The sequence below is a fragment of the Apus apus genome, chromosome 7 (assembly GCF_020740795.1).
Source record: "Apus apus isolate bApuApu2 chromosome 7, bApuApu2.pri.cur, whole genome shotgun sequence".
NCBI classification, from domain to species: Eukaryota; Metazoa; Chordata; class Aves; order Apodiformes; family Apodidae; genus Apus; species Apus apus.
The window spans coordinates 30,511,987-30,533,178 of NC_067288.1; the positions used below are offsets into that span (position 1 = coordinate 30,511,987).

Consider the following 21,192-nt stretch of genomic DNA (forward strand, 5'->3'; position numbering starts at 1 on the left):
GGACCATTTTCAATCCTTTCCAAGTTTTCTGTTAATATGCAATGTTTGTATAAAACACTACTCAAGTTTATCTATGTATACATATGGACACACACAGAGAGAAAGGCTTTTTTTATTATGTATATATATAAAACCACTTCCTTGATGAAAAGGCCCTTTGATGGTATCTGTGTAACTACAATCTGGATAGGATTTGGCATTTTTCCCCTTTAAAAATTATTATTTATTTATTTATTTTTAAAAAAGAGCCAAACTCTGACTCCCTGCAGAAAATGCAGCTGGGACTTGGAGTGAGGGGGCCAGGCCTGCAGCTCAGCACCCAGGGCTGTAGGAGCTCACAGCCTTTGATGCTCTTGATAGGGTTTGTTTTGGTTTTAGCAGGTATTGTTAATTAGATAAGAAAATTCAGTGAAGCAGAATCAAAGGTGAAAATTCTGCCTTCTCGACCCTTCTTAAGAAGCAGGAAAACAAATCTGCCCAGGTCTCTGATTCTTGATGCTTTAGGTTTTTTCACACTTAAAAAACCCCGGCCAAGAGGAGCAAGGTAAGGGTGGCTGCAGACATGATTCCCTGGAGCTCCCCAGCAGTTGCTACAATCATTTCTCAAGGCAGCTTTTGCTAAATAATGCACTTTGAAACTCCCGTGTGCACAAGCACAGGCTCCCAACACTGGTACAACCCCCCTCCCCACATACAGAATTAAAAAAAAAAGGAGTACATGATATTCAAGCAGATTTCTACACCTTGGCCTCTGCTCGGTCAGCAGAGCTTGGGCAACTTTGGTCTTGTTGGTGGAACTCGAGCAGTGGAACTGGGACCCTCTCCTGAGGAGGGCCAGAGCCCGAGCCCACCACTACAAACCCCATCCATCCCCTGGGATGAGAAAGGAGTGAGTTCAGTTGGAAACCTGCTTCCTAGTAAAGGCAGGGAACAGAAGAAACGCTTCAGAAAGCTTAAGAAATGGTTTCTAGGCTGGGTAAAAGAATGGCTGCTCTTGCAGCATGAAGAGCTGGTACCTTGCAGAGGATCTGCTACACAAACAGCCTCCAAAGGGCTGGGGAGGAGCTGCTGCTCCTCTACAACAAAATGCAGGTCCTCCTGTCCTTGAAAGGGTTCTCTGAGGCAGGTATGCCCATCAGCAAGGGATCTTTCTTGGCGTGCTCTTCACAGTAGAGCATTAGGTCTGCTGATGCTTTTGACACCTGTAGGAGATAAGGAGAAAAGAAACTCCATCAAATGGTATTTCCCCATAACGTGATCCAACGTGCTGAGAGCTGCCAACGGGTGCAAAGTCCTCCTGTGGAATCCAGTTCCTGCAGCCTGCTTTGTTTTATAACATCCCTACACATGGATTCAATGGTAATGGGTTTAAACTGGAAGAAGGGAGATTTAGATGAGGCATTAGGAGGAAATCCTTCACTCTGAGGGTGGGGAGACACAGGTTTCCCAGGGAAGTTGTGGAAACCCCATCCCTGGCAGTGTTGAAGGGCAGGTTGGATGGGGCTTGGAGCAACCTGGGCTGGTGGGAGGTGTCCCTGCCCATGCAGGGGGTTGGGACTGGATGAGCTTTAGGGTCCCTTCCAATCCAAACCATCCTGTGACACACATTCCCCTTCCTTGCAGGGGCAGCACTCTGCCCGCCGAAGGATGGAACAAAAAAATCACACAATTAACACAGCAGGCAAGAAACTGGCACCACACACCTGCCTTCTGCTTCACACTTTGCTTTGGCTCTCCCACGAGTCCATGAAGCACCGACCTACCTGAGGACAGTGCTGGTGAGCAGGCACAAGAGTTAGTTTTACTCAGGTTTGTTGGGATGTGGGAAATGGTTCTTCCTCTTCCCCACATTCGGCTGAAATGTCAATGTCACATCTGAAGGTGGGGAAACCACTGAGCTGTGGGTGCAGACACACACACACACTACTGTCACCCTGCAGCTGGAAGGGGGAAAAAAAACAAACAGGAAAAAAAGAGGAGGGGTGAAGAAGAACGTGCACTCACCTTTATTCTTTCTATTGAGGCTTCTGTTCTTAACTGCTGGACAGTCCTCCGGGCCTGGGCTATGTTGTTGGTGGTGCTTGCTGTTTTGCCAGACATTTTCAGTGGAACGGTGAAGTTCTGGTTTGAAAAACAGGGGTGAGTGTTCCAGAAGGTGGCAGAGCACCTTAAACTGCTTTTACACACAGAGCCAACCCCAACACTCTGCAAAAAGGGCTTTGTTGGGCAACAGGAGCGGTCGGCTGGGAAGCGGCTCAGCAAATGATGCTCTGCAACCAAAAGACCCTCCAGAAAAACCTCACTGAGCTCTTTCTGCTTCACTTCTCCCTCAGCTGCCCAAGTGCTGGGGATGAGGAGTGTCCCCTCTTCTCCCTGCTCTCTGCTCTCATGTGGCCACGTATGGGGGAATGGTGGAAAAAAAACCGAGTGGCTCCAGGACCTCCCCTCTCCAGATAAGAATGCAAAGCACCAACCCTGATGCAGGGCTGGCATTTGGAAGGTGTCCAGCAACAAGGGAGGACACTCTCCTCTGGACTCAGCCAGCCAGGATGCCACATGCTTCCCGAAGAGCTGGGCCAGGGAAGATGATGTGTTCCTGACCCCACCAAAGAGTGACCTGCAATAGTACAAGTGGAACCACATCCAGCCAAGGAAGACAGCCACCCTCCAGCTCTGACTCCAGACCAGGAGAACACACAGGACCAGTGAAGAATTAAAGTCACTTTGTTGGTGCTGTCCCTGAGCAGCTTTACTGCAGGGCTCTGCAACGAGGTTCCTTCACCACATCCACAAAAGCAGGTTAGCTGCTTGCTGCAAGCCAGCACTCCACTGGCACTTACACCTCCTGGGATTTGGAGGTCTTAACCTCCTGGTGGCCCCAGAAAACCTCAGCTCCTTCACCCACACAACTCACATGCTATGCTCAAGCCTGCCCTGGCTTATTGCCCCACCACAAGCTGTCCCCTCCCCCGTGCCACGCTGAAGGCCACCTTGCCCTGCTGCCTATCCTGGGTTGTCCCCTACCTCGTGTCCTCATCCAGCCACTTCTCCTGGAAGGAAATGACCTGCACATGGAGCAGCAGGAGCAGGAAAGGGCCGAGGACCGTGCAGCATCACATTCAATAAACCACCCCTACAGGCATGGCAGCAGCCAGGAGCTTATTGCTGAATTATTCAGGTACCCAGGAGGTCCAAGAGCAGCAGGTTTAGGACAGTCCTGCCCTGTGACACTGCCCTCTCTGTGCCAACGCAGTCTCCAGGGGAACCAGGCACAAACCCTGCCCTTTCCTTTCCACAGCTCCACCAGAGGACCCAGCTCTGGGGTGCTGTGCTTAAGTCCAATAAATGCCATCGCAAGGACCCGAGCCCAAGGCGACCTTTCCGAGCACTGCAAACAGCCTCTCCTGGGAGGCTTCACGTTTCCGACGCCTCGGCTGGGGGAGCAGGGCTGGTTTTGCTGCCCAGCGAGCTGGGAACAGTGTTATTTTGCACCGAGCCCCCGTTTCAGCACAGAGAGCAGCCCTGGGTTTGAAGTTCACCCCCTGACCACGTCAGGCCGACACAGCCAGGCTGGCCCAGCTGCACCCGTGGAAGGCCTGGGTGGCAGGGGGATGTCCAGAACTGACAGTAGGCACCACGAAAAAGTCATTGCCTGGGACAAAAGTTAAAAACATGCTCCTGAATCTCTCTGATCCACAAGAACCAGGGTGGCCATGTAACAGCCCCCTCACCTGCAGCTCCCCGGCCTACTTTGCCAATAACTCTTTGCATCCAGGAGGAGGAGACAAGCACAAACCCCAGAACTAGCTGAAATGCTGCACACACTCCAAACCACCAGTTTCAGGGCAAATCACAGAAGGTCTTCTGCAATTTTAGGACCTTTAAATGTGTGCCAGCTTAGAGACCGCCAGCTCGAAGCAAGTGCCCTGCAGCAGGAGAGGGACTGGCCACTCCAGGGACATGCTGAGGCATCTGCCTTCCACTCCTCTCCACTCCCACCCTGGGCTTCTGTGGGCAGCTCCCCAGAGTCAAGCTGCAGCAAAGCTGAGGAAATGTGAGCAAAGCAGCTGTGGTGACAGGGAGGCTGGGGAAGCCAGGCTGGCTGACTCACCTCACTGTGCCTGGGGACAGCTTGTAACCCCTGGCTGTTTCTCCACCACGATATTTAGGTCAGTAACCCAAGCCTTGGTTTGTGGCAGGCACCTGCTGCCCCAGTTCCACACAAGCTCCTCATCGCCCCAAAACATCATCAAATCTCAGACTGGTTTGGGTTGGGAGGGACCTTAAAGCTCATCCAGATCCAACCCCCTGCATGGGCAGGGACACCTCCCAGCAGCCCAGGCTGCTCCAAGCCCCATCCAACCTGCCCTTCAACACTGCCAGGGATGGGGCAGCCACAGCTTCCCTGGGCAACCTGGGCCAGGGTCTCAGCACCCAGTATGACAGCACCCAGCCAGGACTCGTCTGCACGAGAGCAGCTCACCCTCCAGCCCCACAAACCTCCTCCAGCCCTTGTTTTATCCACACACAGTGAGGCAGGAGGTGACAAAGCCAAACCACGAGTCAGTGCAGCTGAGCACAGCTGTGACCAGCAGGCACAGGACAGCCCACGGACCCCGCTCCCAAGCTGGGCTGCCATCTCCCAGTGCCACCAGATCCTCACTGGGCATGGCTGTGGGCAGGAAGTTTTGGGAATGGTGGTTGCTCCAAGCAGGTGCAAAGTCTTTGCATGCTTTGGCTGTGAGGAGAGCTAGAGATGCACAGAGTCTGCAGTACCCTCTGCATCAACACCACCACCACAAACTCTCAGAGACTAACCCAGTTCCACCAGATTCCAGTTGAGTTCTTGCTCATCAGTGAGCTCCACCATCCCACAGCATCATGTACCCAGTCCGGGTGTCCTGAATCACTAATACCTGTAGCTCCCAAATATTTAAATGCAATTTGATGGCACATTGAAGTGATTCGATCTCCAAACTGCTCAAGGGGAGAAGGAGCACTGACTGACACTGCACAAACACATTTGTCTGGAAAAAAGTTGTAAATCTGTTCCTAAGGGTTTAACAGTCAGACATTTTGCTTTATTGCTGGGAGAGAGCAGGATACCTGGAGCACATTTCTCCTTGTAATTGATGGCAAGAGGTCTATGCTGAATGCAGGTCACATTATTTGTAAAATACAAAGAGAAACCTCTCTGGAATTCAAGGCAAAGGCATTCACCAGACCTGCAGAAGATGGGCACAGCTGCAAAAGCTTCCCCACACCCAACAGGCTCAGACCTTGGTGAAAAATGAGACTTCCAACCCAGGGCCTCCAACAGGCCCTGTCCGAGCTGACAAATGCAGCTGCTGGGCTGGATAATGAACTCTGCTGGTGCGTTGCAAACTGCCCGCCAGTGCTGCAAAGTAATCACTGCTGGGATAACAAGGATCTCTTTCACGTGGACACAAAAGCAGCACAGAGCCACTCCAAACTCAGCCCAAATTCCAGGCCCTGCAGTTTTCACTTGCTGAACTGAAAACCTAGTGTGAAAAACACCAACCCCAAGCAATGCCTTTTTATCAAGTAATGCCCACATCTCTGAGAAGTTAGTTCAACATCTGCTGATCCCTCTAATTTTAGTATTTCTTTTTTTTTTTTGAGACACAAAGAAACAATTACTTCAAAATGACATCACAAGCTGCTCTCCTCTCACTTTGCTGGGACAAGGCTGACTTTGCTCAGCCATCCCTTACCCCCAAAGCCACGTTTGCCACCAGAGAGGTCCAAGTTTCTCCAGAGTCCCTCCCCATCCTACACGAATGACCTCATTAGGAAAGTTTCAGTGCTTATTTTCCCAGCTGGTTAACTTTGTTAATAAATTAGATGTTAAAAAAAAAAAAAAAGCCAACCCCAACAACCCCAAACCATAACATCTGAAGATTAAATTGCTGTGTTTCCTCATCTTCAAACAAACATAAGCAGCATTACTTGAATAGCCCTCCTAAGATTACTAAACCTCTTCTACAGAGAGATTTACAAACAACTAGGTCATCACCCAATAATACTGTTTTCCCTCCAAGATCCTGGCAACCCACCCTATCAGCCACACTGCTCTGGCCATCTCGAGCTGCAGGGCTTCTCGCAGGGAACACTTGATTTCAGGCAGCAGCAGCAAACTGCACAAAACTCTGCAGAATTACATCGGCGGTGCAGAGAGTTCTGCAGAACTCAGGGTTCTGTGCCCTCAGAACCTGGGGCAGGGTTTATCTGGGATGTCTACAGAGATGTTTCTGAGGAGAATTAAGTAACTCTCTAAAGAAAAGACCTCTTGGTCAGCGCGGGTGCTGCTCCAGTTTCCAGGAAACAAGTGCTCAGTGGGCAGCCCCGAGCAGAAAACAGACACTCCAAGAGCCCAGTTCACCCCACAGTTTTTCCCAGAGAGGTCTCTCACACCCCCCAGCACTCACAACTATTCATTCTCTATTAAATGGGCCAAAACTAAAGTTCCAACAAGTTTTTTCAGCTCATCACCTAAGGCAAGGCATGGCAGGCAGTGTGATCTCATGCTGCCCAGGCAGAAGGGGAGCCAGGGATGCCCTGTGCTCACTGCTGCAGGGACACACCGTGAGTGACAACCTCAGTCCCCTGCACAGGATGACACTGATGGAGGTCCTGCCAGACCTGAGGCTGACAACGACAGGGCTTCCCCAGCCCCAGAGCTGCAGCTGAGGCTGAACACTCACTTGTCTCTGACTCACAACCTAAAAAGACACAAAACAGTGAGTTCCACCAAGAGCTTTCTCTGGCCATCACGCCAAGGCAAAGCCCTTCTGCAGGAAGTGCCCTGGAAACACCAACAGCTACATTTGAAAACAGACAGGGTAGGTTTTTCCCAGCTGTGCTGGCTGGTCTAATAAACCATGCAAGCTTTTGTGCTTGTGTTTCATGCCAGCCAGCGAGGGGCTGGCAGGTTTGCCCGCCTTCTCCAGCCACCTCCCCCCACCACTCTGCCCTTTGGTCCCCATGCTGCAAGGCCACAACTACAGCTCTGCATTTCTTGAGCGAGCCAGGATGATCTTTATCCAGCCCCAAGCACATCGTGCAGCTTTGATTCTCCCCTTCTTCATACAAGGAGGCTGCAGGGAGCAGCAAGGGGCAGGGAGAGGGACAACTGGAAGCACCGTTCCCATCGCAGCAGCCACGAACCCTGAGTGGTCCCCTCGCCTTCCCGCAGGGAAGACCAACATCCAGCCACAAAACACCATGGCACACACTGTCCCTGTGCTTGTTGTCACCTCTTTGCCCTTTTTCACTGTTCCTCTCAACCCCTGCTTTGTTTGAAAGAAGTGCAAAGGATAATTATGGGCTAGGGACTAATGAGCAGGGGAGGGTGCGAGGCCGCCTGCCTCTCCAGGTCCGGCAGGGCTGGCAGAGGCACGTGCTGGACTCGGGGCTCTGTAATTAACAGCAGAGTCAACAAATGTAGGGAACAAACACACCAGTGGGAAGGCTTAGCTCGTCCTTGGGGGAACAGGCCCTTTTGCACAGAAAACTGAAGTTCATTTAAAAGAGGAGGCCGCTCATCAGCCACGAGTTCAACCACCAAGAACAAAACATATGAAACTTCAGTGCACTTCGTGTGGGCTGTACACCTGCTTTTGCTTTTTTTTTTTTTCTTTCTTATAAATAACAGAAACATCTGCAAACAGGTGGAGCTGCCCTTCTTCCCTAGAAAATAACCTATTTTCCAAGGCCTTGCCCCACTTCTTTCTGTAGGCTTTTGGTAATGAGGTCATGATGCAGCAGGCGCTCGGCACAAACGTAGCTGGGCACTGAACTGGAGCTCCAACTGGGATAATTAAACACCAATCTAGGTTTTGTTGGTTTTTTTGTTTTTTTTTTTTTTACTCTTTTAGAGCCAGGACTTACAAACCACCTGCCGAGTGAAATGTAATTAAATCATCACTGCTAAAGTGCACCCGGGAACAGCCCCTCTGCCTTGCAAACAGCTCCCTGTTCGTTCCACTTATGTAAAGGCAGCTGCAGCTCCCAGTCCCGGCCAGCAGTGGAATAAAGGCTCACAAGGGCATCTCAGTCCTGTTTGTTTTGAAGGAGAACAGCTCCTAAGTTGAATAACTCACAACTGTGGATCAACAGAGCAGACTGAACAAAGGGACAGCACTAAAAACTACAGCATCTGAACCCGTGCAAAATGCCCACGGCTTTAAGGCGCCCTCAGCCTCTGGTTTTCCAGCATGACAACCCACAGCAGGAGGTCGGCAGGGATCTAAAGTTACAGCTCATCTGCAAATGCAAGTTTGTACGGCATCTCCTTCTGCAAAGCCCCGAAGCTGTGCTGAGGGCCACAAGGGCTCCCAGCTGGAGATGCTCCCCACGCGCTGCCCTGGGCACGGGGGCTGCCGAGAGGCTTCAAAATTGGCAAGAAAACAGCAGGTGAGGAAGGACAGGAGCAGTTCCAAACCCAGAGAGGGATGCCAGCCTTCCTGGTCATCCTTGTTCCCCTGCAAGATGCTGCCCAGGCACTGGCAAACGATCCCTCCTCACCAAGGGCACTGAACAGCAAGGGATTGCTGCCGGGAGCTCCTCCAGCTCTGCTGCCTGCTGGAGCCTGCTAGAGACCAAAAAGAAAAGAAAAAAGAAACAAACACCACCATGGAAATTATTTTGCTTTCTTAAAAAACACAGTAATAGGGGGAAAAAAGAAACAAACAAGCAGCCTGACAAGTTCCCAGCTGGGCTGCATCCAGCCCAACCTCCTGGCCTCTGGGCACAGCCGCTGCTGGAGAGGCACACACATCCCAGGGAGCTCCTCAGATGTGCTGGGGGGCTGTTGGGCAGAGCTTCTGCTTCAAAACCCAACCATGACATGGTACTTGGAGCTCTTCTTCACAACTCCACAACAAACCCTGCAGGTTTACAAGTGAAACTGTCCCCAGTCCTGCATGGAACAGTTTTAAGCTGGATCTGTTCTGCACATTGCCAACAACCACACAGACTCTGCCTGCCAAATGACACCATCAGCTCCTGGCTACTTCACAGCATTGCCCATACAAACATTTTGTGGTGACCTAACTTACCAACACCATCCTCCTGGCACCCTTTCACCCCTGCTGCCTTCGGCTGGGACTCTGCAAACGAACTGGGAACAACACAGCATTGAACCCCAAATCCAGCTGCCTCTTTCCTACTTGCACTCTGCAGAGCCAGCACAAGTAAGAAGCCAGGAGCTCACTCCTGTCTCTGAAGTCAGCAGTTTTGCTTCTGAAAACACAGAGAATAGATTTGTTGGGCAAGAAGGTGGCATGGGCTGGGGAGGCTGGAAGGAGTAAGAAGGCAGCAAAAGCACCTTCAGTACCTGAAGGGACCTACAGGAAAGCTGGGAAGGGACTATTTACAAGGGCAAAGGTGAAATGACAAGGGGTAATGGCTTTAAACTGGAAGAGGGGAGATTTAGGTTAGATATTAGGAAGAAATTCTGGGCTCTGAGGGTGGTGAGACCCTGGCTCAGGTTGCCCAGACAAGCTGTGGCTGCCCCATCCCTGGAAGTGTTGAAGGGCAGGTTGGATGGGGCTTGGAGCAGCCTGGGCTGGTGGGAGGTGTCACTGCCCATGCAGGGGGTTGGGACTGGATGATCTTTAAGGTCCCTCCAACCCAAACCAGTCTGTGATCCATTCTATGAGAGGAAGAGGGAGCAAGCAGCACCTGCAGTCACGGCCTGAGCTGATGGGGAGCAGGAGCTGTATTTAAGGAAGGGGTGATGCCAGAGCCCCTCTCCAGCACTGGGGATGACTCTGGGCCATGTGTGCCGGTCCCTACAGGCAGCAGTGGGCCAGGGCTCCCAGGGGCTCTCCGGGTGCTGCGAGCGCTCCCGCACGTGCCGCTTTCCTGGGTGCTCACGTGGGAGCACCGAGTCCGGCGGCCGGTTGGGACTTGAATGCTGGTTGTTGGTTTTCCTACAGGGCAGAGATGGCTGCTCGGGAGGGGGGTTGTTACAACTTGCAGCACCTAAAAAACCTTGCCAAATCCGAGCCAAGAGGCCCGACACTGGCACTGCAGGGCACCGGTGGGTGCAGAAACAGACATGGCTGTTGTGAGGATGCAGGGCAGTGCAGCCGGGTACACCACCACCCAGAAACGTGGGTCCACACAAGCATCAAGAAGTCTCTGTCCTTTTGTTGCTGCCCAGTCCCTGCCAGGTGACCCACAGGGAGGGTGGGACAGGCACAGGGTCCTCCATGGCAGCAGCAGTGGGGAGAAAGGTGCACCCAGGGGATGCCTTTGCCCACCTGAAACCTGAACTGCCCTCGGGGGTGCTGCTTCTCGCCCACTATCGACCAGACAGAGCTGGGGGCTTGAAGGAGGTGCCTCAGGCAGCAGTCCCAAGGATTTTTATAAGGACCCGGGAAGCCAGGATGTCTGTAGAGAGTGGAAAGCTGATGGAAGTGTCAGGGTGGAGGACGGGCGGGGGGAGCAGCCCTGATCTGCCCGTACCTGCCGGGCACAGCCCAGCTGCAGGTCCCCACAGCACCTCCCCGGGAGCACCCTTTATCACAGCCACACCTCCCAAGCAAATACTACAAAAGTCACCCACGCCGATCATCCAGAAATGGGGACCCACTGTCCCAGATGTAACCCTAATTAGAGAGCACTGGAAGGAGGAGGGCACGTCCAACACTCCTCCTGCTCCAACCGGTTGCTCTGCTCGGGGAAAAGAAACAGTCCCTCCAGCCCAACAGCCCCTTCCCAACGCACCCCCCGTGCTGGTGCCGGCATGGGGTGATCCCATGATCCCGGCTCCTTGCTCTGGTTATGCAACCAGCCGAGTTTTTCCAGCAGCCACCGGCAAAGCCAGCGGCTGGCCGGGCGTGGGGCCGTGCTGACACCCAGTGGAAACGGCAGCAGGAGCCGGGCAGAGGGGACACCGCAGCAGAAAGCTTTTCCTTCTGCTGTGCTGACACACAGAACCTGGTTAGCAGGGAAACACCGAGCCCTGCCCTCGGCAAGGAAAGGGAATTGAGGAGTAAAGTGAAACAAGGATTGGAGATGCTTCCTGGTCGTTTCTCTCTCTGTGATACTCAGACCGCAGCTGAGAGGAGGGAGCAGGTTGGGCCACGCTCCAGAGCTCGCTGCGGGGAGAAGGACTTGGAAACACCCCAGCACTTGGCAGTGCTGAATGCAGAACTCACCATGCAAACTGCCCGGGGCACACAGTGACTGTCACTGCCCACCACCTCCCCTCTGGCTCTGCGGGCAGCACGGGGGGCTGCGAGCATCCCCCTGCTCCCCAGCCCTCCCTCTGCACATGCCCAGCCCAGGCCTGGGGAGTTCCCAGCAGCGGGGCCATGGCAGCTGCCCCTGCAGGGCATGGGTGGCCAGGGGAAGGTTCCTACTCCTGCTGCCACAGACCAAGCCTTTGGCAGCAGCAGCAACGGCCAGCTGGCTCCCTCCAGGAGAGGAGGGGCTTGGTTTTGAAACAGGCATTAAGCAAGATTTACTCATCGCGGCACAAGTATTTTATACACATTAGAAAAAGTTTGGGTTTGGAAAACGAAAACAAGATCCTCCCCAAACAGAAAACCAACTCCCTTGTGTACTCAAGGATCACACTACCAGCGGGCACAGGGAAAAGCTGCAGCACCTGGCAGCTGCAGGACTCGCACACAGTGTTCGTGGCAAAGGGCGTGGGTGCTTTGGGATGCACACCCCGCACAGCACCACGGCTGAAGGGCTCGGGGAACCCAGGCAGCCCAGAAGACCCAACTGCTGCTCTGCTGGGCACAGAAACTTCCGTTTTGCACAAAATTGGTTGGCCTAGTTTGCACAAGCACAGATCCTAACGATGGCGTGAGCTCAGAGCAAACACAGAGACCAGGTTGGACACCTCACAGGTATAAAAGTGAGCGGTACACCTCAGCTCTGCCCACTCTCCTTGCCTCTAGTCTGGATTGCAGTACGTCTCAGCTGGCTTCAAAACCACCTTTACAGTAGAAAAGACACAGCAACAACAAACTCTCCTTCTACCCAGAGCTCTCAGAGGAGCTGCAGTATTTGGGGCTAGGCTAGGGATGGGAAGCCTGGGCATGCAGGTCCAGCTGCTTTCCCCAGAGGGCCCATCAGTGCACATGGAGTATAAAAGCTCCTTACAGCACAAAACACCCATCTGTGATGTTTGCTTCTTCAGAGATTTTATGCTTGAGAGTATTTAGAGATTTTATGGCAGAGATCAATTTCTAAGCAATGCTGCCAAAGTCTTAATTCGTCTAAAATTTATAAATATCCCCAATAACGTGAAATGAAAGAAAACAGCTCCCAAGATCTTCAACTGGATTTAGCATCCTTAATTAAGGATGTGTTCCTTCATAACCTCCATTTCATAAGTTATCCAAGTACCATCCTGCTGACAAAATTGGCTACAGCTACATTTGATTTTCAAAGTCATCCTCCATACATGCAATTCTGTCAAACCCAATTTACTTGTTGGGAAACAAGTAGTGGAAAAACCTGCTTTTGTTTTCCTCTGCATTTTTTTCTGACATAATTTTTTCTATCTTTAGTACAAATTAAAGCCATGAAAACTGACTTCTAGATCAAGGTTACTTTGAAAAACATCTGAGCAGTATGATTTGAGAGACATTAGCCTGAAAGTCATTAGTAAAGACAACCTGTGGTCCCTAATGAACCATGGTGCAGTTTCTCTGCAGAAGGTTCCTGTTTCAACCCATAGGGCACTACCCAGCTAACTCACACCAGGAAAGGCACAAACTACAGAGAGACATTTGCAAAGAGACTTGTAGTCATATCAAAATCAGTTCATCTTACAGCATGTAAAGCAGGAACTGTCTGTGATTAAAGCCCCAGCCTGGGAGTCACGAGATCCAGCTTGGCCTCAGGTGGTGTGACCTTCAGCAGATTCTTTAGTCTGAAAGAGATAAAGCCAAGGACATTGGTGGGAGATGCTCTGGGAAGAGCTCTGTGGTTCTCAGCTCAAAGTCACTAACAAGGGTGGAAAGTCTTTCACAAGCCTCTTGGTTACAGGAATTTACCTTAGCACCTATTCTACGCGTGGGCGAATATAAGGGAAACTTTCACTCTGAGCTGGTCACAGCAAATGAAAGAAATTGTGGAGACTTCCACATGCTCCTTGCTAACTGGTGGAATAAACAAGGGAAAGGCCGATTTCCAAGGGTGAAGCAGCCCACTTAAAAGCAATATTTATGCCCCCAATATTCAGTGGGAAGGGGAAGGAGTGTGGGCAAGCGCAGCGCCCGCCCGGCTGCCACGGAGCCGGTGCCGTCCTCGGGGCCTCTCCTCCATACAGCTGCCAACTGGTTTGCATTTGTTCTACTTCAGAATAAAATGAAATCGCTGGGGTTTGGGACTTGTCATGCTGCTTTGTGTTTTGCATGAAAGGAAGGAACAAGCGTGTGCTGGAAACTCACCTACATAAGCAGTCTTGTCCCTGTCCGGCTGGCTGTGATTTTATCGGTGTAATGATCCTGAAACAGTAAAATAAAAACTGTAAGTACTTCCTAGTAGTGCAAGAAAGCCAAAGCCAAGAGGGGGTAGCACTTGTGGTTTAATTCTAGTCACAAAGACTACAGTATTTGGAGACTGGCCTCACTGAAAAATCGACCTCAAACCTTTCTTATGGCCAGCTTCCCTATTTCCCTTCCCAAGGCCAATTCCCCACAAGTCTTCGCAGCCTTTCCACACCACCTCCTCTCTGCCACTGCAGCTCCTCCTGAAGCCCATGCTGATGGCAGGTGAGGTTTAGAGGCAGCTGTTAGAAAAGCTTCTGGCTTTGAGAGGAGTTAAACTACTCGGGGTAACCCCCTGAGCAGGCTGAGGTGCCAGCATAGCCAGTGTTGAGCATGTGTTACTCTCGCTCCTGCAGACTCCTCCAAGCCTCCACTGATCTATCCTAGCAGCTGTGCTTAAACCACAGGAGAAACAAACCCGAGACCCTTTACACACAGAAAAACAGAAAGAAAGAAAAAAAAAACTGGAATTTGATCAATTCTAAAACACACAAGTTCCTGTGCCAGATCCTGCTCACTGTTGCAAGGCTGTCAAGTGCAGAGCATGCTGTGTTTAACACCCTTCTCAAATATTAATTGTATTAAATGCTAATTTTAAGCTAAAACTATACAGCAATGACAATTCAATGAGGACAATGATTATCTAAGAGTGCTGGTCACGAATGACAGTGGAATTAGGCACCCCAGCCAGCACCACCAAGAGCAGAAACCAGTGACTGAAGAACTGGAAGATCCAAAGGGTTTATTTGTTTAAAACCTTCTACCTATAATACAAACCCAAACCAAGTTGGGTGCTTTGGTGCTACGGGTAAAAGAGGAGATAAAAACCATAAGGGCACATGCCTTCTGTGATGGAGGGGGGACTTAGCTGACAAATAAAGTTGTCTTTACTCTCGTTGCGTTCCCTCTGCATGAAGCCTAAGGGTGTGCACTTCAGTGCAAGACACACACAAGGGGGCAAATACGTATTTAAAGTTCTAAACCTGGCAACTAATCATCTAACATTGGCTGGTAATTGCTACATTAGCCTTTCCTGTGACTGATGCTGCCTGTTTATACTCCTCGGTAGCCCCGCCGAGACACCCACTGCCAAACGTGGTGCAGAACAGGGCTCACACCCACCCGGCAGTTACTGTGGTGGCAAAGCAGCTGGGGCATAGATAACTCATTAACTGGGGCACGGCAGGATCCGGAATCACCACTGACACTTTTTGGAAGGCAAACAAGCCTCATTTGCCAAGGGAGATCTGGCCCCGAGCCCTGGCGCCGCCCCGTAACCGGCCAAATAACGCAGTGAGATTTACCAGCCCGGAACGTGTGAAACTCAAGAGCCAATTCCTGGGATCCTGAGCCCTGAGGGCTGCACAGCAGCACCAAGAGAGGCTCAGCACAGACCCAGCAGCCTGGAGAGGCCATGAAGGGCTGGCAGAGGAGCTGGGCTGCAGCAGTGACGGGGTTGGAGGAACCAGGGCAATTCAGTTCCCCCCATTCCCAGGAAACAAGAGGGGGGTAAAAAAGCATGGAAAGTTCCCAAGGGATGGCTCTTAACAAGGCAGAGAGGTGCTGGCATCCCTTTTTTCAATTCCATGCTGCTTCCCATGTGGGAAATGGCATCAAAATTGTACTGGCTGCTGTTAAAATCACTGCACAGAGGAGGAAAATAAACGGCATCCAAAAAGAGCCTGCCCCGCCACAGGCAGCCTTGCTGCCCCAGTGCCAAGCTGGTGCTTTTCATGGACAGCAAGGACAGAAATTAAATGTGACCTGTGACCCTCCTTTACAAAGATGTGACAACCGTGTTGGGAAAAAAGTGAGTTTTTAATGAGAAAGCTTCTCCTTTGCTGTGCAAGTTCTCAGCCTGGTCACACCCCCTGAACACTGCTATGGAAAAGTAAGAATGATTTCAATCAATGGAATTCTGCTTCCTGATGGAGATCAAGGCCCATAGTCACAACAATCTTTAAATGCATGTAAGAAATAAATACTACTGATAGGGCAGTTTTCCACCCTAGAGCCATAAAAACTTGATATTCCTGCCTAATCCCAGCTCCTATCGAATCAGCCACGAAACCCCACAAACCCAACATCCCAAGCATAGGGAGGCTGGTGTAACACACCCCTCAGCTCCCCCCTCCAGACAAGCTGCATGGCTGGGGTGCAAGCATCCAGAGGTCAGGCCACCCTTGGGAAAGGATAAATCAGGGAATGGCATGTGGGAGACAGCAATGAGGAAATGCTGCTGCCAAATGGGTCCCAGACTCTCCGAGCAGGGGCTGCAGCTCCATGGGCTCCAGCAACCAGCTCCAGCTGGAGCATCCTGGCTTGGCAGGATGGATCCCTTGCAGGTTTTACAGGAACACAAAGCAGATTTGGCTGGGAAGAAGATGGCCCATCTCCCAAAACCGTCAGTGACACTTTCTGCTTATCCCAGCTCCAAGCTTAGGCACAAAAGGCTGATTTTTGGGTTGTTTTTTTTTTTTTTTTGGGGGGGGGCTTCAATCTAAAACCACAGCCGAAAATGTATTTGGGGATCTGCTCCATCTTATTCACAGCCATGACTGACAAAGCAGAATGTTTTAGTCACAACAGCACCCAACTTTTACACTTTTAGGGCAGTGACCCAGGTGGTTTAACACACAGGATCCTTCAGGAAATCTTTGTTTTTCTAACAAAAACTATAATGAACCACCCAGGGACAGAACGTCCATCACTTGGCTAGGAGATGGCAGCACACAAAAAACAGGGTCCATGCCTTTGGAACCTGCTTGATTTTATTTTCAAAAACAGAAAGGAATTTTTCCTCTGGAAATAATCTGGCTATTCATTGAAAGGATTGATGAGATGGCAAAGCAACTTTTTTCCTGTCATTACCTGAAAAGGCACAGACAGGCATGTCAAGGATCTCTGAACTGCAGACTGCACCAATTGCTGAGAAAATCCAAGCCCAAAGAGCTGAGAACTGAGGACAGAAATCTGAAGACACCCAGCTCAGGAAGGGCCTTTCTGGAGACAGGCTTCCTACATCACTATCAATTTTAAATGAAAGCTCAAGTTTCTAAGCAATCTGTGCCACAGAAGGGCCACCTTTATCCCAAGCTGTCACCTCCGAGCCCCTGCTGGCAGAGCTTCCCAGCCTTTCCTGTGGCTGGTCCTGCTCTGCAAGACAGACCCACAGCACCAGCTCTCGTAGCCATGACACTTTTCCACAGTTCACAGCCCGTATTTTTCCCTTTCCAGTGACATCCAGCAGTCCCTCATGAGAACATCCCGCACCTTCCCCCGCAGAGCCAGAGGAGCTGTGTGGGCAGCACTGGCTCCCACGGCATCATCTTATCATGATGGAAACTGGGAGGGAGGTTTTTATTGCTCTCCTCAACCTAAACCACCAGAAAACTTTTTGCTTTTCCCTGTGGTTAATCCTACCCCCCCTAAAAATAACACCTCCATCCCACTCCCACGTACAGTTAGTCTGAATTGCCCCATTCTTGCCCAGTTCTGAATACCAGCACCCACCTGGGGGAGCTTTGGCACAAAGATCACGATCAAGATCCAGCAAAATCTCCCCTGTGTGCTCCAGCTGCCCCCGCACGAAGAGAGGGTCTGAATAGTGAAGGGGTGATTCAACAGAGCACGTCAGCCCTCTTGTCTCCAGGGAATAAGGGGCTTTGCCACCCCCCAGTGCCCAGGAGAGCTGGCCTCCAGGATCTCCATCAATATGGCCTGGAGCAGATCCCATGTGTGGGAGCAGAGGCACAGCCGAGGGAAGTGGTGAGGCTGGGATCACACCAACAGCCCAAACCAAAACATGCCAAAAAATGCAGCAGGTTTGTAAAGACACAGGGAAAGAGATGGGAAGAAAACAGTGCAAACTAATGGAAGAACAAGTCTGGATCCTACTTCCAGTTGAGCTGACTGTTTAAACAAGGAGAGACCTGAAACTGATGCAAGAGTCCCAGGAAAGATCACAGGAGCCAGCACGGGATGCCACTCTTCCGGGGGGCTCAGGACCCGCAGGAGCCAGCACAAGCTACGAGCCCTCCTGGGGGACTCAGGACCCACAGGAGCCAGCACTGGGGGGCTCAGGACCCACAGGAGCCAGCACAAGCTACCAGCCCTCCTGGGGGGCTCAGGACCCACAGGAGCCAGCACTGGGGGGCTCAGGACCCACAGGAGCCAGCACAAGCTACCAGCCCTCCCGGGGGGCTCAGGACCCGTGTTACCCCAGAGGCCACACCCTGCAGCCATTTGCTGCTGCAATACAAATAGTCCTTACAACACACTACTTTTTTTTTGTTCTTTTTTTGACCCTGTAAGTCCATCACATGCCAAGAGGCTGATACGGACACAGGAAGCAGAATATAAACACACTGCCTGCTTTGTCAAGTATTCGAAGGAACACAACTAAAAATATACACTCGATGGTGTCCCTCAACGGCTCCAAGCTACAAAGCACCCAACACTGCCCAGGGGCCCCCAGGAACCAAAGGGCTTCCAGAAGTGGGGCACACCATCCCCCAGGGCTGGGTTGTAAGGACCTCCTCCTCCCCATGGAAGCCCAGCTGGAAGGGGGCAGAGCTGCCCCTCAGTAACCAGCGCCAGGCTGCGGCACATGGCAATGCCAGCTCCCCCGAGCCGTGTCCCTCTCCAGGGGATGGACATGCCCCCACCACATTCCCACCTCCCCCGGGGTACTCCCCTGCTCCCTCTGCCTTCTTGCTTCTACCTACCTCTGGAAAACCCCACGGAGAATCTAACCACAACTCAGTCCCTGTGAGGACTTCTGTCACTGCCTCTGCACTTGCTGCCGCTTCTCCTTAACCCTCACAAAATCCAGAGTGAAAACTTTCTGCTCGTGCCATCCGTATTTCCTCTCTGCCCTCCCTTCTTCACCCCTCGACGGGTAACTGCTGAGGGCAGAAGGGAGGTGATGGCAGAAGAGGCCACCACGCTGAATGCAGGATGGACGTTGGGGTCCAGGAACATGAGGTCTGGTTGTGCAACGTTACAAAATTCAGGAAATAGCGGCACGATTCCAGCCGTGATTAATGCGGAGCAGTCCCGGGAGTCATCAAACATCTGCAGCTTCAACCTCCCAAGAAACAACAAGCCCACAACTGCTTTCAAGACCTGAGGAACTCGCTTTCCACTTCCATTAAAGCTATTTAAAGTTTCAGTGCCGCCTCCCGCCTCGGCACAATCAGGGCATTTCTGAGCTAGACCACAAGACCTGCCAGCCCTACCCCTGCTCTGGGAAGTGCAGGTGAATTTGCAGCCAGACAGTCCTCCCAGGAATCCTGCTCCATAGGTTGTGGTGGGTGCTTCCCATGCTAACTGTACGCTGCCTGAAAGTGCTTCTCTCCATCCCCACAAAGCCAGTTTCTGTGGTGATCTCTGCTCTGGCACAGGGGACCAAGAGCAAGGGCTGAGGATTCCTGGAGGCTGTACCACCAACTTCTGCAAAAATCTGGATTGCTGCAGCAGAGCCTCATCAGAGGATGATGCAGCAGCGTTTGGGAAGCTGTGCCCGGGAAGGAAGCACCTTCCCACCCCGTGGTGAGCACCTTCCACACCAGACCCAACATTTCAGCAGTGCCTGAGGAGGCTGTGGAGCCACCACCACACTAGTGCCTGCAGCCCAGACCTCGCAGCACTGAGGATACATTCTTGTGAATTTGGCTCAAATATACTGAGTTTTTGGAGGAACAGAGCCTAAGCAATTAAGAAGTTTCAGTATTCATTAAAAAAAAGTCCTTATAGAGCCACAGAGACATATATTTGAAACAAAAGAAGCATCTGAAACCTACAGCATGACTTAATATGTGCATGAAAGGCCAAAGGCAAGGAGAGATGAGGGGTGCTGGCTCTGCCCAGCAGTGCCTGCTGTTTGGGAGCCTGCAGAAACTTCTCCAAATACTAGGAAAACTTAATTTTCAGATGAAGGCAGTGCCATCAGCTGGGTGATCACACAAGGGAGCTCGACCTGAGACCCCTCCCATTGTTCTCCTTTCGAGTTTATTTGCTGCTTTAGTGCTTGATTAAAGAGATCCCACACGACTGCAACAGGGATGAAACAGGGGACTGAGAAATCATTAACTGCACCCTAATCCCTCAACCTCGTTTAGAGCTCCTGGAGCAGCACAAAATGCCACTGGTGTCCATCCAGTACTCGCTCTCTGCTCCCCAGATTTTATTTCCAAGCCAATTCACCAAGATGAAGGCAAACAAGTCCCTTGTCACTGATGCTATCAGCTCTGAGTCAAACAGAAATGCCAGCTAACCGCCTGACAAATGACTGCGAGTACAGTTTGACATGGCATCCTAATCAAACTGTTCCCTGACCAAATTCCCCAGCACCCCCCCTGCCCTCCAGTAGCCCCACTGTCTGTCTGTCTGTCCCCATGATGTGGCAAATGCCCCCCAGCTCAAAACTACATGTGGTTTTGCTGCTGCCCTTTCTCCAGTGGTGACAAGAACCCTGTCCCTGTGGGGTCTGTGCCAGGAAGGAGGGGAAGGAGGGGAAGGAGGGGATGAGATGGGTCCTCCTTCCCAACAGCCCTGGGCTAAAAGCCATACACACTCCAAACACCTTCCCCCCCAAAACAAAAGAAGAAAAAAAGGAAAGGATTTAAACTCGGAATAGAGCCCTGCAACTTAAAAAGTTCCTAAAGGAAACTTCTTCCTGCAGCAGGGTGTGTAATCTCGCTATCAACACGAAACCTCCTGGAATAGTCACGCTTGCCACTAATTAAACTCCTTCCCACACTCATCCCACAGCTCCTCGCACATGGGAAACTCCTTCCGCCGAGCCCAGGGCCCCTGGAAAGCCCGTGGCCTGGCCGGTGGGAACACCAGAACAGATGGAATTCCCAAGGATTTGTCCGGAGGGTCTCGCTGCTCCTCTGCACGCCCAGCCCTGGGCATCCAGCCCCGGGCAGAGCGCGGGAAGGCCGGGGGCTGCTGCCCTCACCCCGTCTCCAGGAGAAAGGCCTAGTTTGGGTTTTTTTTAAGTATTATTTTACGTTTTTTTTTTCCCCCGCACATAACTGAGAACATTTCGCCCCTTTCTGGAGCCACACGCAACTTGTTGGAACCGCACGACACCAACTCCGGCCTGCGAGCCGACTCACCCCGCGACTTCTCCTCTCAGAAGCGCCGAGAGGGGTGAAAAAACCAAACCCAAAAACCCCTGAAACGAACCGAAAAACCACGCCGGGAACCGCGCGGGGCCGGGCCGGGCCCCGCAACCCCCCCCGCAGCCCCCCCGCAGGGGGGTATCCAGCCTCCACACGGGCCGAGCGGGTTCCGCCGAGGCCGTTCAGCCCTTCCACGGCCGGCGGAGACCCCCCCCCACACCCCTCCCCGGGCCCGGCACCCACCGCCCGGCACTCACCGCCCGCCGCGCCGTCCGCCGCCCTCGGCCCGTCTCCACGGGCGACCGGAGCGGGCGGGATAGCCCCGCCCCCCGCCCGCGCTAGCCCCGCCCCCCGCCCGCGCTAGCCCCGCCCCCGCCAGGGCTCGCCCCGCCCCTCTGGGAGGCGGTGGGCGGGGCCACGGGGGTGGGCGGGGCCACGGGGGGTGGGCGGGGCCTGGCTCTAGTGCGTTATGGAGGGTGGGGAGTTTTTGCCAGATTTGCCCATTCGCGAATTCCGTC

General features: G+C 52.3%; 1 protein-coding gene across 1 annotated transcript; it reads right to left on the minus strand.

Annotated features, from left to right (window-relative positions):
* Positions 1–96: 96 nt before the first annotated feature.
* Positions 97–20,997, minus strand: GNG12 (G protein subunit gamma 12). The gene is made up of 5 exons (XM_051625536.1): positions 20,932–20,997; positions 13,443–13,499; positions 12,823–12,922; positions 2,005–2,121; positions 97–1,202 (listed from the first exon to the last, which is right to left on the minus strand). Exons 4-5 carry the CDS (start codon positions 2,098–2,100, stop codon positions 1,077–1,079), a joined length of 222 nt encoding a protein of 73 aa, XP_051481496.1. The 5' UTR covers positions 2,101–2,121; positions 12,823–12,922; positions 13,443–13,499; positions 20,932–20,997; the 3' UTR covers positions 97–1,076.
* Between the last annotated feature and the right edge of the window lie 195 nt (positions 20,998–21,192).